Source organism: Bos taurus, chromosome X, assembly GCF_002263795.3.
Source record: "Bos taurus isolate L1 Dominette 01449 registration number 42190680 breed Hereford chromosome X, ARS-UCD2.0, whole genome shotgun sequence".
Classification (NCBI taxonomy): domain Eukaryota; kingdom Metazoa; phylum Chordata; class Mammalia; order Artiodactyla; family Bovidae; genus Bos; species Bos taurus.
This window is the reverse complement of record NC_037357.1, coordinates 51370907-51386614: the sequence shown is the minus strand read 5'-3', so window position 1 is coordinate 51386614 and position 15708 is coordinate 51370907. Positions and strand designations below refer to the sequence as shown.

The 15708-nt window shown below is 40.5% G+C and overlaps 2 protein-coding genes across 8 annotated transcripts in view; one reads left to right on the top strand and one right to left on the bottom strand.

Annotated features, from left to right (window-relative positions):
• SYTL4 (synaptotagmin like 4) overlaps positions 1 to 5098 on the bottom strand; it is a 121962-nt gene extending 116864 nt beyond the window's left edge. For 2 of the 5 annotated variants that reach the window (XM_059883402.1, XM_059883403.1), the window contains exons 1-2: positions 4525 to 5095; positions 3166 to 3272 (exon numbers count right to left, since the gene is read on the bottom strand). The gene's annotated coding sequence lies outside the window, so the exon portion shown is untranslated. Of the gene's footprint in view, positions 1 to 3165; positions 3273 to 4524 lie in introns of all 5 variants that reach the window. The other 3 variants (XM_024987982.2, XM_059883404.1, XM_059883407.1) reach the window with 2 other exon arrangements.
• A 32-nt stretch (positions 5099 to 5130) lies between these two features.
• The window catches only part of CSTF2 (cleavage stimulation factor subunit 2), a 31844-nt gene continuing 21266 nt past the window's right edge, over positions 5131 to 15708 (top strand). The window contains exons 1-7 of one of the 3 annotated variants that reach the window (XR_009493448.1): positions 5131 to 5327; positions 6462 to 6540; positions 7087 to 7256; positions 7939 to 8075; positions 8842 to 8961; positions 9055 to 9192; positions 13296 to 13419. Coding sequence is in view for 2 of the 3 variants with exons in the window: in XM_059883290.1 (XP_059739273.1) it covers positions 5270 to 5327; positions 6462 to 6540; positions 7087 to 7256; positions 7939 to 8075; positions 8842 to 8961; positions 9055 to 9192; positions 13296 to 13419 (826 nt within the window). In the remaining variant the exon portion in view is untranslated. 3 annotated transcript variants of the gene reach the window in all.

Below are 15708 nucleotides of genomic sequence, written 5' to 3'. Positions count from 1 at the left end.
CAGACATATAGATCAATGGAATAGAATTGGGAGTCCAGAAATAAATCTTCACATATATGGTCAATGGTCACACGATTTTCAACAAGGGTGTCAGGGCCATTCAGTGGGCTAAGGGCAGTCTTGAACAAATGGCACTGGGAATACTGGATATCCACAGGCTAAAAGATGAAGTTGGATCTTTACCTTAAACCAGATACAAAAATTAATTTGAACTGGACCAAAGACTTAAATGTAAGAGATAAATCTATAAAACTCTAAGAAAAAACATAGAAGAAAGGGTTCATGACACTCGATTTGGCAAAGTTTTCTTGGAAATGATACCAAATGCACAGGCAACAAATAAAAAAAAGATAAGTTGATCTCTATCAAAATGTAAAACTGATGTGCATCAAAGGACACTATCAACACAGTAAAAAGGCACCCCACAGCATGGGGAAAATATTTGCAAGCCATATACCTGATAAGGGATTAGGATCCAAAATATATTTTTTAAAACCCCTACAACTCAACAACAACAAAAAACCAAACAATCAGATTAAAAAATGGGGAAAGGAATTAAATAGACATTTCTCCAAACATATACAAACAGCCAAAAAGCTCATTAATCCTTAGGTGTGAGATAACAGAAAACATATATATTTGGTTACATTCTTGGTTTCTAGCACGGAACTCCTAAAACCCTTTCCTAAGAGCACTAGGAGCATCTCTTATTCTAATATTTGGTTTTTCACCCCAGTGGTAAGAGCACTAGGAGTATCTTTTGTTCTAATGAGGCAACCCTGGGTGAGCTCCTAGATGGAGGCTGGTTATCAGAATGACCAAGCTAGGATCAGAAGCTTGGACTTTTTGGCTCCACTTTCTCCCTATCCTGCAGAGAGGGGAGAGAGACTGGAAATAGAGCAATAATTGATCATACCTATGTGATTAAGCCTCCATAAAAATCCGCAAAGTAGGAGTTCAAAGAGTTTCCCAGTGGGAGAACACATCCAAGTACCAGAAGGGTGATGCACCCCAGCTCTTCAGAGACAGAAGCTCTTGTACTCAGGACCCTCACAGAGCTCATCCTATGTATCTTTTTATATGGATGTTCAACTGTATCCTTTGTCATATCCTTTAATAAACCAGTAAATGTAAGTAACTGTTCTCTGGAGTTCTATAAGCCACTCTAGTTAATAAGTTGAAACCAAGGAGGGAGTCACTGGAACCTCTCATTTATATAGCCAGTTAGTCAGAAGTACAGGTGATAACCTGAACTTACAACTGGCATCTTAAGTGGAGGTGGAAGGCAGTCTTGTGGGACTGAGCCTTTAACCTATGAATTTGATGCTATCTCCAAGCAGATAGTGTCAGAATTGAGTTAAATTGTAGGACACCCACCTGGTATCACAGAGAATTGCTTCATGTGGGGAAAAACACGGAAGTATTAAAAGTGAAGTGTTCTATGTTAAAGTAAAAGAGACACACAGGAGAGGAGAATGGTAGGTTTTTCCAATATAATAGGGAAATGCAAATTAAAACCACAATGGAATATCACTTCATACTCATTAGGGTGGACTGTATTTAAAAAAAACAAACAATGTTGCTGAGGATGAAATAGGAACCCTTGTGTACTCCTGGCAGGAATGTAAAATGATAGGATGTAAAATGACAGAATGTAAAAATAGGATGGTTCCTCAAAAAGTTAAACATAGGGGCTTCCCTGGTGGCTCAGTGGTAAAGAATCTGCCCTCCAATGCAGTAGATATGGGTTCGATCCCTGACACAGGAAGATCCCATATGCATTGGAGCAGCTAAGCCTGTGTGCCAAAACTATTGAGCCTCTGCCCTAGAGCCCGTGAGTGTTACTTGTTCAGTCATATCCGACTCTTTGCGATCCCATGGACTGTAGCCTGCCAAGCTCTTCTGTCCATGGAATTTTCCAGGCAAGGATACTGGAGTGGTTTGCCATTCCCTTCTCCAGGGGATCTTCCTGACCTAGGGATCGAACCCAGTCTCCTGCATTGCAAGCAGATTCTTTACTGTCCAAGCCACATGGACTGTAGCCCACCAAGCTCCTCTGTCCATGGGATTCTCCAGGCAAGAATACTGGAGTGGGTTGCCATGCCCTTTTCCAGGGGATCTTCCTGATCCAGGGATCGAACCCATGACTCTTATGCTTGTTGCACTGGCAGGCAGGTTCTTTACCACTAGTGCCACATGGAAAGCCCCGCCCTAGAGCCCATACTCCGCAAGAGAAGCCACTGCAATGAGAAGCCCACACACCACAACTAGAGAGTAGCCCCTGCTCCCCACAACTAGAAAAAAGGCCACACTGCAACGAAGGCCCAGCACAGCCAAAAATAAATAAATAAAATTATTTTTAAAAATTAAACATAGAACTACCACACAATTCAGCAATTCACCTTCTGCATATATATCCAAAAGAACTGAGAGCAGGGACTCAGACAGATATTTGCACACCCATGTTGATAGCAGCATTACTCACAATAGTCAAAAGGTAGAAGCAACTCAGGTGTTCAACAACGCAAGAAGGAATAAACAAAACATGGTATATACACACAATGGACTATTATTTAGCCTTAAAAAGGGAGGAAATTCTGATACATGCTACAACATAAATGAACCTTGAAGACATTATGCTGTTAAACAAACCATAACCAAATAAAAACAGTGTTATAATTTCACTTATGTGAGGTATGTCTTCAAATTCATAGAGACAGAATGGTGGTTAACAGGGGCTGGGGAGAGGGGGAGTTAGTGTTTGCTGGGTACAGAGTTTCGGTTTGTGAAAATATGAAAGTTCTGGAGATGGACAGTGATGATGGTTGCACAAAATGACTATTCTTAATGCCACTGAATTACACACTTAAAATGGTTAAAATTATAAATTTTGTTATGCATATTTTATCACAATAAGAAAAAAGACAGCACACTAAAACTGTCTCCCAGGTTTTGTGAGAATCAAGTGAGATCTATGTAAAGAAGCTCTGTAATCTATTGGATTGGCCCCAAAGTTTGGGTTTTTCTGTAACAGCTTGTGGAAAAACTCAAACTTTTGGGCCAACCCAACATATGGCCCTTCACAAATAGTAACTCTTTTTAATCATCACCCTGTTTATCCCAACCTGATACCATTATCCACATGCTCAATCAAGCCCTGCTCACCTAGCAGCATACTGTTGGAGTTTAAGTGCTATCCAGTGATGTCCACCTTCATTTAACTAGGCCCTGGATTCCATGTGCCAAGGCAATGGTCTCCCAGATTTCTGGTTCTGAAACAGAACAAGACCCCAAATTGGCAAAAGTTTTAGACAAGCCTGGTGGTTTCTATAGAAAAGAACTCAAAAGACTTCCTCCTTTTAATCAGTTTTCCCCAATGCTTAGTTTGGAAGCAGTCCTCAATCAGCAACAAGAGATCAGCATGCCACTGCCAAGAACAAATGAAATCTTCCAATTCAGCTGACTGCCCAACTCCCTGGTCTGCTACCAAGCAAAAGATCTCATAAGGCAGCCTTTGGACAGGTGAAGAATCCCAAACCTCCTTTGAAGGAACAGGATTCTGGGAAAGGAATATAGAAAATATATTCATTGAGCATGAATTAAGAAAAGTAGTTAGATAAGAAATAAAAAATGAAAATGTTAAAACCAAAAGACTGAATAGCCAGCTTTGATGGATTAGACAATTATCTGTAGAGTAGCCTCAGAGCTGAACCCTCAAGCATTCTCAGAAAGTATAAACACTGGTGCAGAATCAGTGTGATAATGCAGTAGTGCAAAACCTAGGAATGATGTTTCTTTCTGGAAAGCAAGGCAATTGGTACCCATAGCCAGATACTGACCAGGATCTGTGTCAACATTCAGGTGCTCTCTGAGGGTCCCGAGTTACCTTATGTCTGCAGGCCTCCTAGAGGATTTTCTTAACTTAGGTAATGCTACAAGGGCTATTTTGAATCTTTTTCCATGAAAAGACGTCTATCCAGAAGTTGCTACCTTTCAGAGGAGGATGTAATTCCATGACTCTCTGAGATGTTATACCTATAACAGCAACAGACAACACCTTCTGTCTTCATTTTGCTACAAACTGGAGGCAAAACAAATGTGCCTCTCTGGGAGTGAAGCAATATAAGGGAAAAGACAATCATGGACAATAGCAATGAAACGTAGGGTCATAGGTATCTAGCCTGTATCTGAACCCCCCCCCCAAAAAAAAGAAGCTTAGGAAATATCCCTTGTACACATCTCTTCTTTTTTAACCAACAGGAGTGGTTGATGAATTGACAGAACCAACAGTCCATTCTCCACAAATGGCTGAAGGCAGAACAAGCCTTGGTGCCTCAACCTGTTCTTTAGTGGTTCATTATTATGAGCCATTGATCCACCATCACTGGGCCCTATGCTCTAAGTTCTTTCCCAAAAATGATTTCAAGTTACGCCATTAAAATTCTGAGTTATATTTGAAAGTAGTAGATACAGCACATAAACATTCATCCTCTGGAGCCAAAGCAACCCGAGTTAAAATCATACCTTAGCTGCTTGCTGTGTACCAGGGATCAAAGATACTTCAGTTTCGATGTTTTCTGATACCCTGCCTGCCAATATCCTCCGTCGCCCCGCCCCCTCACCACCAAGCACGGGGAGCCCACAGGCTACAAGAAAGCAGGCGAATTTGTTCTGCTTTTACTTCCCCATATCCTCAGCTATATTGACGCCTTGAGACTGAGCAACCCTCATTCTCTAGGATGCCTCGACTCTCTTTCTTTCTCTCAGTCCGAACGTTCACAGCTTTTGCAAAAGAATAAAACTCACGCCGCTGGGGCGGGGCCATGCGTTTCCCTTCCCTAACAGGGAGGAACTAAAGTTAAAGTGCCAGGGTTGTTTATCAAATGACTTCCCTGTTACTATGGTAAAGCCGCCGCCGCAATCATTTTTGTGGTCGACATTCACTTGCATTAGCCTAAGGAAAAAATGAATAATAAGAAATTCTATATACTAAAAGCCTTCAAATTAGCCGAGCTTTAGCTCAGAACCATTATTCTCAAGCGGGGTACGGGGAGAGGGGGCCGGGGGCGACGGCAAGTGCTCTAGTGGAAGTAATACGTACCGACTGTGACGGAATGACGCCGAGGGAGGGACCTTGCGTCCATCCGGCCCAAGCGTCTCCGTCTCAGGCGCTTCCGGCTCACCGGCCGTAGGGAAGTGTGGTCCGCGCTGGGCTGAAGCACTGTACTGAAGTGTTCTTCGGCGCACCGGAAGCCGCAGGAAAAGAGCGATGGCGGGTTTGACTGTGAGAGACCCTGCGGTGGATCGTTCTCTACGTTCCGTGTTCGGTGAGAGAAATTATGTGGAACTGTCCATCGGGGAGGGACAGAAAAAGACAGGGAGCGGCGGGGAATCCCCTCCCTGCGCCTCGGGAATCGCCATGGGAGCCATAGGTCGGGCTTACAGCTCGATCCTGTGGGGCCCCCAGCCTGAGAGACTCGTGATCAAAGTGATGCACCCCTTCCCCCAAGGTCTCTCAGCAAAAACTACCGTGTTGCAAAAAACTACCGTTCAGCTTCTATGCGTTTCTCTTTTCATGAGCTTCAATTATTAGCCAGAAGCGAGGGATCATGGCAATGTCCTGTGGTACTTCTCACCCTCTAGCCTAGAATACAGGTTGTGTGCTGAGGGTATAGAGCCTTGTGTTCACTTCCCGCCCTCTCATAAGGGCTTTCATCCTCTGCTTTTTACCGGTTACATTTTAGTTCGTGTTTATTAGTAGTGGCTACTTGGCGTCTTAAGATGGATTGTAAATGAATGAATGAATGAATGAACGAACGATTAAAACGTAGTTGAAGAAATTTTTAAGAGGGTCAAGTCTATTCTGAGTAATCTTCAGCCGAAAAAAGTTTTTGGTTTTTTTTTTTTTTTTTAAGTACGCGTGGTGATTTTAAAGCATCTTTCGGAAGAAACGTGAGGAAACAGTTCCCAATATTTTTTGTTATAGTTGTTTTACAACAGAATAATTTTTAAACATCCTCTAGTACACTCATGGTCATTCTCCTTTGAGTGCATGTATATGTAAAAATAAAGACATATGCGCCAGCTTTAAAAATTATAATATTGACATTTTTAGTAGTTAATGGTAAAACTTAAACAACTTCAGATAAATACCAATGCCTAAGTATTTATTTTCACCGTAGTTAAGGAAAATCTAACACTTGTCAGTCTAGTCTGAAAACTGACACTTAAAGAATGCCTACTTCTTTTGTGTCCAGTCTCAGTGGTTTTATTTCTCTTGTAATTAAAGTCAGCAGCCAAAATTAAAATCTTATCTAAGGGACTACCAGGAAACTGGGATTGAAGGAACATTGTATTTGAACCAGTTGTTACATTGTCAGTGATATATTCAGATTCTTTGTCACTAAAGATCTAGGTTACAAAAATCAGAATTTTGATATGTTATCTATTTTCTTCCTTAGTGGGGAACATTCCTTATGAGGCTACTGAAGAACAGTTAAAGGACATCTTTTCTGAGGTTGGACCTGTTGTTAGTTTCAGGTGAGATCCCCTTTTACTACTTGGTGGAAGTTTCTTAAGAATCACCACAGATTTGGCCCTTAGTAATAATGGTAAGGTTTTTACTGGTGAATTTTCACATCCATTCTTCTTCTTTGTTAGTTTGTAACAGCTTCATTGAGATTCATATACCATAGGATTCACATTCATTTTTACTAAGATACATTGTTTTCACTTAAAAAGATGTGTAAAAAATGTTTCAATGGGACAGAGCAATGGAGTTATCTGTCTTAGGTACACCAAATTATAAGGCAGTGGTAGTGGGAGGGGCTTCCCAGGTGGCTCAGTGCTAAAGAATCCGCCTGCCAATGCAGGAGACTTGGGTTCAATCCCTGGGTTGGAAAGATCCCCTGGAGAAGAGAATAGCAACTCACTCCAGTATTCTTGTCTGGAAAATCGCATGGTGGGTTACAGTCCATGGGATCACAAAAGAGTTGGACACAACTTATCGACTAAAACAACAGTAATGGTAGTAGGAACCCTGTGTGTATGTAACATTTGCACCTGATGCTTGCTTCTGCTCTCTAGGCTGGTTTATGATAGGGAGACAGGAAAGCCAAAAGGTTATGGCTTCTGTGAATACCAAGACCAGGAGACAGCACTTAGTGCCATGAGAAACCTAAATGGGCGTGAATTTAGTGGGAGAGCGCTTCGAGTGGACAATGCTGCCAGCGAAAAGAACAAAGAAGAGCTGAAGAGTGAGTATACTTCCAAGCTGTATATAACTTGAGTTAGTAAAGATGTAACAATGAAGATTTCTCACTCACTGATATGTTTTAGTATCTGTTGAAATGGTTATCAGCCTTTTTACTTGACCCACCTAGTGCTTAGGGAAGTGTGTGTGTGTCTGTGAGAAATAAGGTAAAATTGGCTTAAGCCCTTCCATCTCCAAGGAGTTGATTTCCAATTGAAGATGAATTTCAGGCTTACCAAGCCGTAAGTCATGTTAACTGTCGTTAGTGTTTGCCACTCCTGTAATTATGTTACCAGATCTGTAACTGGTGGGGATACCAAGGCATTCTCATGGCTTTTTTCACAAGGTAATAGATCCAGAAATTCCATTTTGAAATTAGAATTTTTTCTGTTTGAACCTTTTGCTTCTGAAATGACTTGTGAAAGGAAATGGATATGCCTAGTCCCTAATTTAGGTTAACACTGTTCACCTGTATGATCTTGGTCTCAACTTTCATCAGAGAACAGAAAATACACTCTGTGACTTTACTTCACAGAAATAAAATATTTGCAAATCACTGATTTCTAGGCTCCAGAAAATTTAAAGTTATCAACAGGTTCTTACAGCAGCCTTGGAAAGTAGATAGCTGAAATGATTTAGCTCTTTATTTTACCTCCTTAACATTTTTGTATCTTCTTCCCAATCAGGCCTTGGAACTGGTGCCCCTGTCATTGAGTCACCTTATGGAGAGACCATCAGTCCTGAGGATGCCCCTGAGTCCATTAGCAAAGCAGTTGCCAGCCTTCCACCAGAGCAGATGTTTGAGCTGATGAAACAGATGAAGGTGGGAGGAGGGATTAGGTTATGATTAAATCATATTTTATTATATCAACTCTTCAAGGAGTCATTGATAAGTTAATGGAAATGATATCCTGAGCTCAAATAGTAGATGTGCCTGTTAACCAACATTTCTTACACCTTCAATATTCCACATGTACACAGTGTATTATATATTTCATACAAAGAGTTTTCTATTTTTTGTGCACAGACACACCTACACAATCTGGCTGGGTTTTTGTGGCCCATAGATATCATATGTAGATGTTAAAATGTGGCTTTTTTCCCTAAATGGTGGTATTATGGTATTTGAAATACCTCCTCCTATTCTGGCCTGCCATGCCCAAGATTTTCTGTGCTATGTAAAAATTGATAATTGCTTCTTTTTTAAAAAGTAATTAATTATCTATGGCTATGCTGGGTCTTCATTGCTGCACGGGCTTTTTCTAGTTGCAACAAGTGGGGCTAATCTAGTTGCAGTGTGCCAGCTTCTGATGTTGCAGAGCATGGGCTTTAGAGCATGCGGGCTCAGGACTCATGGCACATAGGCTTAGTTGCCCTGCAGCATGTAGAATCTTCCTGGACCAGGGATGGAACCAATGTTTCCTGCATTGGCAGGTGGATTCTTAATCAGGAGGCCCCCAGGAAAGTCCCAGTATTAGCTTTAAAAGCCTCTTGCATATTACATTTCTCAGATGAGAATAGCTCTAAATCACTGTCAATTTCTGAGTAATAAGTATTGAACCTAATGATGAATCTGTTTATCTTCACAGCTCTGTGTCCAGAATAGTCCTCAAGAAGCACGGAACATGCTGCTTCAGAACCCTCAACTGGCTTATGCTTTGCTACAAGCACAGGTAGTCATGAGAATTGTGGATCCAGAAATTGCCTTGGTAAGTGCTTCTGGTTCTTTTATGGAAATGCTAAGGTAAACCATGAGTAGGAAAGAAACAGACAGCACATAGATTTGTCTTCTCACTTTTTAGAAAATTTTGCATCGCCAGACAAATATCCCTACGCTGATTGCAGGCAACCCTCAGACAGTCCACAGTGCCGGACCTGGCTCAGGATCCAGTGTGTCAATGAACCAGCAGAATCCTCAGACACCTCAGGCCCAGACTTTGGTAAGACTTTATCCCTTAACATTTTTTTTTCTGCCTTGAGAATGTCATTTTCATTTTAGAAGGGTATATTGAAAGAGGAATGTTCAGCAGCCAGAGATGATAATTTCAATTTCCAGGCATAAAAACAGTTAACAAGGTTGCATAGTACATGACATCTAAATTAAGACATATTTGGTGCCAAGTTTGTAAAACAAAGATCCTTGCTTTATGCCCTTTTTTATAAGCTAATTTTGTGTATATGCATGCATGGCACTGTGGTTGGCACTTTGTTCTTCCATAGATACTATCTCATTTAATACTTAGAGCATTGTATGATGTTGGCACTCTTATCTCCATTCTTACCGATGAAAAAAGTGAAGCTAATTTTCCAAGTGTGACACAAAACCTTGGAGCCATGATAATCAATATATTTGAAAACTGAAAAATCCTGTATGGAGAAAAAGAAATAAATACCGGAGACAAACGACAAATTGGAAAAAAGAATTTGCCACACACATGATGCACTGCAGGCTGACTACTTAAGTTAGTCATGTTCTAGAATATTTATCACCACTTTATAATAGTGAAAAATTGGAAACATCCTAAATGTATAACAATGGAAGAATGGAGAAAAGTGTATTTATTTAATGAAATACTCTGTAACAGTTCAATAAAATACATTTTGTCACCATGAATAACTTTCAGAATGTAGTTTCATGTAGCAGTTAAGGTGAACTAGGATACATGCTATCAACACAGACAACTCAAAAATGTAATGCCCTACAGAAGTGAAAATAAGTAAATGGGCAATGGCACCCCACTCCGGTACTCTTGCCTGGAAACTCCCATGGACGGAGGAGCCTGGTAGGCTGCAGTCCATGGGGTCGCTAAGAGTTGGGCACGACTGAGCAACTTCACGTTCACTTTTTACTTTCATGCACTGGAGAAGGAAATGACAACCCACTCCAGTGTTCTTGCCTGGAGAATCCCAGGGACAGAGGAGCCTAGTGGGCTGCCGTCTGTGGGGTCGCACAGAGTCGGACACGACTGAAGCGACTTAGCAGCAGCAGCAGCATTTCCAAAATATGGGATGTATGTGTCTGTACATATCCCAAAAGCATGTTGAATGAGTTGCAAAGAACATGTTCAGTATGTAATTGATTACCTAAAACTTCAAAACATCCATCAGAATTGTTCAGTGGTTGTCTTAAGAGGGAGATGCAGGATGCAACTGGGAAAGACCTATGGGAGATTTCAATTGTATATATATATATATATATATATATATATATGTATATAAATGTATACACATATGTATATGTGTATATATGTGTGTGTGTGTGTGTGTGTGTGTGTGTATATATATATATATATATATATATATATATATATAATATGTTTCCTTGGGCTGGATGAAGCAGAAGCTAGAATTAAGATTGCAAGGAGAAATATCAATAACCTCAGATACGCAGATGACACCATCCTTAAGGTAGAAAGCAAAGAGGAACTAAAGAACCTCTTGATGAAAGTGAAAGAGAAGAGTGTAAAAGCTGGCTTAAAACTCATTGTTCAAAAAACTAAAATCATGGCATCCAGGTCCCATCACTTCACGGCAAATAAATGGGGGAAGAAATGGAAACAGTGATGGATTTTATTTTCTTGGGCCGCAGAATCACTGCAGATGGTGACTGCAGCCATGAAATTAAAAGACACTTGTGCCTTGGAAGGAAAGCTGTTACAAACCTAGAGAGCATTTTGAAAAGCAGAGATGTTAGTTTCCTAACAAAGGTCCTTCTAGCCAAAGCTATGGTTTTTCCAGTAGTCATGTATGGATGTGAGAGTCGGACACTAAAGAAAGCAGAGGGCCAAAGAAATGATGCTTTTGAACTGTGGTGTTGGAGAAAACTCTTGAGAGTCCCCTGGACAGCAAGGACATCAAACCAGTCAATCCTAAAGGAAATCACTCCTGAATGTCCATTGGAAGGACTGATGCTGAAGCTAAGGCTCCAATATTTTGACTACGTGATGTGAAGAACTGACTCACTGGAAAAGACCCTGATGCTGGGAAAGATTGAAGGCGGGAGGAAAAGAGGATGACAGAGGATGAGATGGTGAGATGGCATCACCAATTCAATGGACATGAGTTTGAGCAAGCTCCAGGAGCTGGTGATGGGCAGGGAAGCCTGGCATGCTGCAGTCTATGGGGTTGCAAAGAGTCAGACATGACTGAGCAACTGAACTGAACCAACTGAATATGTTTCCTAAGATGTATGGTTATTTTATTCTCTCTATAACATATATCTGGAATTTTTCACAATAAACAACAACAACAAAAAAGACCTCAAATAAATTAATAAGAAACTTGCCAGTAACCCAGTAGAAAACTATGCAATGGACATGAACTGTTCATAAGCATAGAAATGCAGATATATATTAAATGTGTGAAAACTGTTCAACTTCAAAACAAGATAAATGTGAATGAAGTACAGTAAGCTGCCATTTTTCACCTGTTAGATTGGCAGAGGTAAACAACTTGAATGACTCATACAAAGGTTTATGGTAAGGGTCAGCAAACATCTTCTAAATGGCCAGATAGTAAATTTGGGGGCAGCTTTGCAGGCCATGGGATCTGTCTTGATTACCCAACTCTGCCATTAGAGTATGAAATGAACCATAGGCAATACGCAAACAAATGTGCATGATTGTGTTCTGGTAAAACTTTATTTATGAAACCAAGCAGTGAGCCAAATTTGGCTCCATGGGTCATAGTTTACCAACCCATGCTCTGATTCAGTAAATGCGGAAATAAATTAAGATCCAGAGAGGTTAACTGCTCCAAAAATAACAATCTAAGTGGCAAATCCAGGGTCTGAACCTGGTTCTATCTGTCCTCATAGGCTGTTTTCTCTTAACAAGCTCACTATACAGTTTTCTTTTTTCTGTTCTAGAGTTTCGTGTGTGTTCTCTGAGACCATGTGATTTTTAAAATACTTGTATACCTTAGTTTTATTCTGTATTTATTGAGCTCTTTCTATTCCAAGGGACTCCTCAGTTCTCTTGGAAATACACAGATGAAAACATAACATTCCCTTTCCCTCTAGGAGCTTTAATGTAGCATTAAACTGTTTTGTTGTTTACATTCCCCTCAAACAAGAATTGTATCTAAGAAAAGTGATGAGAAAAGAATGGTCAAAAAAATTTTTTCACCTTAAAAACATAGACTGCCAACAGTTCCATTTTTAAAAGGAAAAAGTCTTAAATTCTTTCCTCTTGGTTTCAAGGCACTTTTTTTTAAAAAAAAAAAACTCTTACTGCCAGGCCCTGGTCTTGAAGTCAGCAATAGGTGTTATATATGGCCTTGGAAGAAAAGTTATGACAAACCTAGACAGCATATTAAAAAGCAGAGACATTATTTTGCCAACAAAGGTCCATCTAGTCAAAGTTATGGTTTTCCCAGTAATCATGTATGGATGTTAGAGTTGGACCCTAAAGAAAGCTGAGTGCCAAAAAATTGATGCTTTTGAACTGTGGTGTTGGAAAAGACTCTTGAGAGTCCTTTGGGCTGCAAGAAGATCAAACCAGTCAATCCTAAAGGAAATCAATCCTGAATATTCATTGGAAGGACTGATACTAAAGCTCCAATACTTTAGCCACCTGATGGCGAAGAGCTGACTCATTAGAAAAGACCCTGATGCTAGGAAAGATTGGAGGCGGGAGAAGGGGATGACAGAGGATGAGATGGTTGGATGGCATCACCAACTCAATGGACATGAGTTTGAGCACACTCTGGGAAATGATGAAGGACAGGGAAGCCTGGTGTGCTGTAGTCCATGGGGTCACAAAGAGTTGGACACAACTGAGCCACTGAACAAAATGGCCTCACTGCACAGACAAGACTTGTGTATCTCTACTTTTAGAATATGGTCTCTCTTAGTCGTGTTCTGTATAACCAGGCTCATTGTATGTATTGCAACTTCTGTTCAAAGTGTTATAAATCTAATGTTGCATTAGACATGCTGTAGGAAAAGGGTATTTGGTAGAATATTTGGTGGTATCCATCTGAAGACTTTGCATGTTGAGTCTCCACAGAGGCCTATATATACTCTGGTTTTTCTCTTGGTCAGAGTGGAATGCATGTCAATGGTGCGCCTCCTCTGATGCAAGCTTCCCTGCAGGCTGGAGTTGCAGCACCAGGTCAGATACCAGCCACTGTAACAGGACCTGGCCCTGGTTCCTTAGCTCCTGCAGGTATGTTTTCATTTAGAGTCTTTGACATTTTGATGTTTTGCTAGAGTTTCGTTATAGCAAATGGCATAGTATATAGCAAAATTATGATGTGGCAATGAGATCTTGATACTAATGTATAGCTAGGCAGTATATATCCTAGGTGGAAGAAATAGTTGATTTATTGTATACAAATTTACATGTCTGATTATGAGAGCAAGGCAAAGAATGATAAAATTCCAAGTTAATGAGGAGAAAAATAGAATGAATGGAAACTAGACCAAATCAACAAATACAGAGAAAAGGAAACGACATTGTGAAGTTATAATAATAAACACAGAGTTAAGGTGGAAGGAATAAAGTCTCATGTAGTCATTCTGCTAAATGTGAATGGACTGAATTCTCCCACTAAGAGCCAGAGACTGTTAGGTTAGGTTAAAAAGTACATGGGGTGGGTGGGGGGTGGGAAACAAAAACAAAATGCCTGGTCATGTTTGTTGTTACCATTATGTTTAACAAACATAACACTGTATTTCATGAACTATAGTGCTGCTAAGTCGCTTCAGTCGTGTCCAACTCTGTGTGACCCCATAGTGAGACAACAACAAAAGGAAGAAAAGAATTTTAAAAACTAATATGTTCACTAAAATTGTGTATGTAGGAATTAATATTACACTTACAGCTTTTCATCATTCAGCAACCATAACTTAAAATGTTATGGGTGGAATAGTGACTCCTCATATGAAACACCTGTGTGAACATATGACCTGTATTTCAGAGAAGGCAATGGCACCCCACTCCAGTACTCTTGCCTGGAAAGTACCATGGATGGAGGAGCCTTGTAGGCTGCAGTCCATGGGGTCGCTATGAGTCGGACACGACTGAGCGACTTCACTTTCACTTTTCACTTTCATGCATTGGAGAAGGAAATGGCAACCCACTCCAGTGTTCTTGCCTGGAGAATCCCAGGGACGGGGGAGCCTGGTGGGCTGCTGTCCACAGAGTTGGACACGACTGAAACGACTTAGCAGCAGCAGCATGCAACAAACTTGTTTGTTATTTTATCTAATCTGGGTTAGATTAACTGCAACACAACTAATAGGTGATAATTTGGATTTAAATTTTTCTGCTTTATAAAGAAACCAGTCTAAAGATCTAAGTTGACAGGGAATGGGAGAAGGGATTTTTATTTATTTATTTATTTATTTATTTATTTTAATTGGAGACTAAATACTTTACAGTATTATAGTGGTTTTTGCCATACATTGACATGAATCAGCCACAGGCGCACATGTCTTCCCCATCCAGAACCCCCTTGCCACCTCCTTCCCCATCCCATCCCCCAGGGTCATCCCAGTGCACCAGCCCTGAGCACCCTGTCTCATGCGTCAAACCTGGACTGGCAATCCGCTTCACGTATGCTAACATACACGTTTCAACACTACCCTCTCAAATCATCCCACCCTTGCCTTCTCCCACAGAGTCCAAAAGACTCTTCTTTACATCTGTATCTCTTTTGCTATCTCGCATATAGGGTCATCGTTACCATCTTTCTAAATTCCATATATATGCATTAGTATACTGTATTGGTGTTTTTCTTTCTGACCTACTTCACTCTGTATAATAGGCTCCAGTTTTATCCACCTCATTAGGACTGATTCAAATGCATTCTTTTTGATGGCCGAGTAATATTCCATTGTGTATATGTACCACTGCTTTCTTATCCATTCATCTGCCAATGGACATCTAGGTTGCTTCCATGTCCTGGCTATTATAAACAGTGCTGTGATGAACATTGGGGTACACGTGTCTCTTTCAATTCTGCTTTCCTCGGTGTGTATGTCCAGCAGTGGGATTGCTGGGTCGTTTGGCAGTTTTATTTCCAGTTTTTTCAAGAATCTCCATACTGTTCTCCATAGTGGCTATACTAGTTTGCATTCCCACCAACAGTATAAGAGGGTTCCCTTTTCTCCACACCCTCTCCAGCATTTATTGTTTGTAGACTTTTGGATAGCAGCCATTCTGACTGGCATGAGATGGTACCTCACTGTGGTTTTGATTTGCAGTTCTCTGGTAATGAGTGATGTTGAGCATCTTTTCATGTGTTTGTTAGCCATCTGTATGTCTTCTTTGGAGAAATATCTGTTTAGTTCTTTGACCCATTTTTTGATTGGGTCGTTTATTTTTCTGGAATTGAGCAGCAGGAGCTGCTTGTATAATTTTGAGATTAATTCTTTGTCAGTTGCTTCATTTGCTATTATTTTCTACCATTCTGAAAGCTGTTTTTTCACCTTGCTTATAGTTTCCTTCATT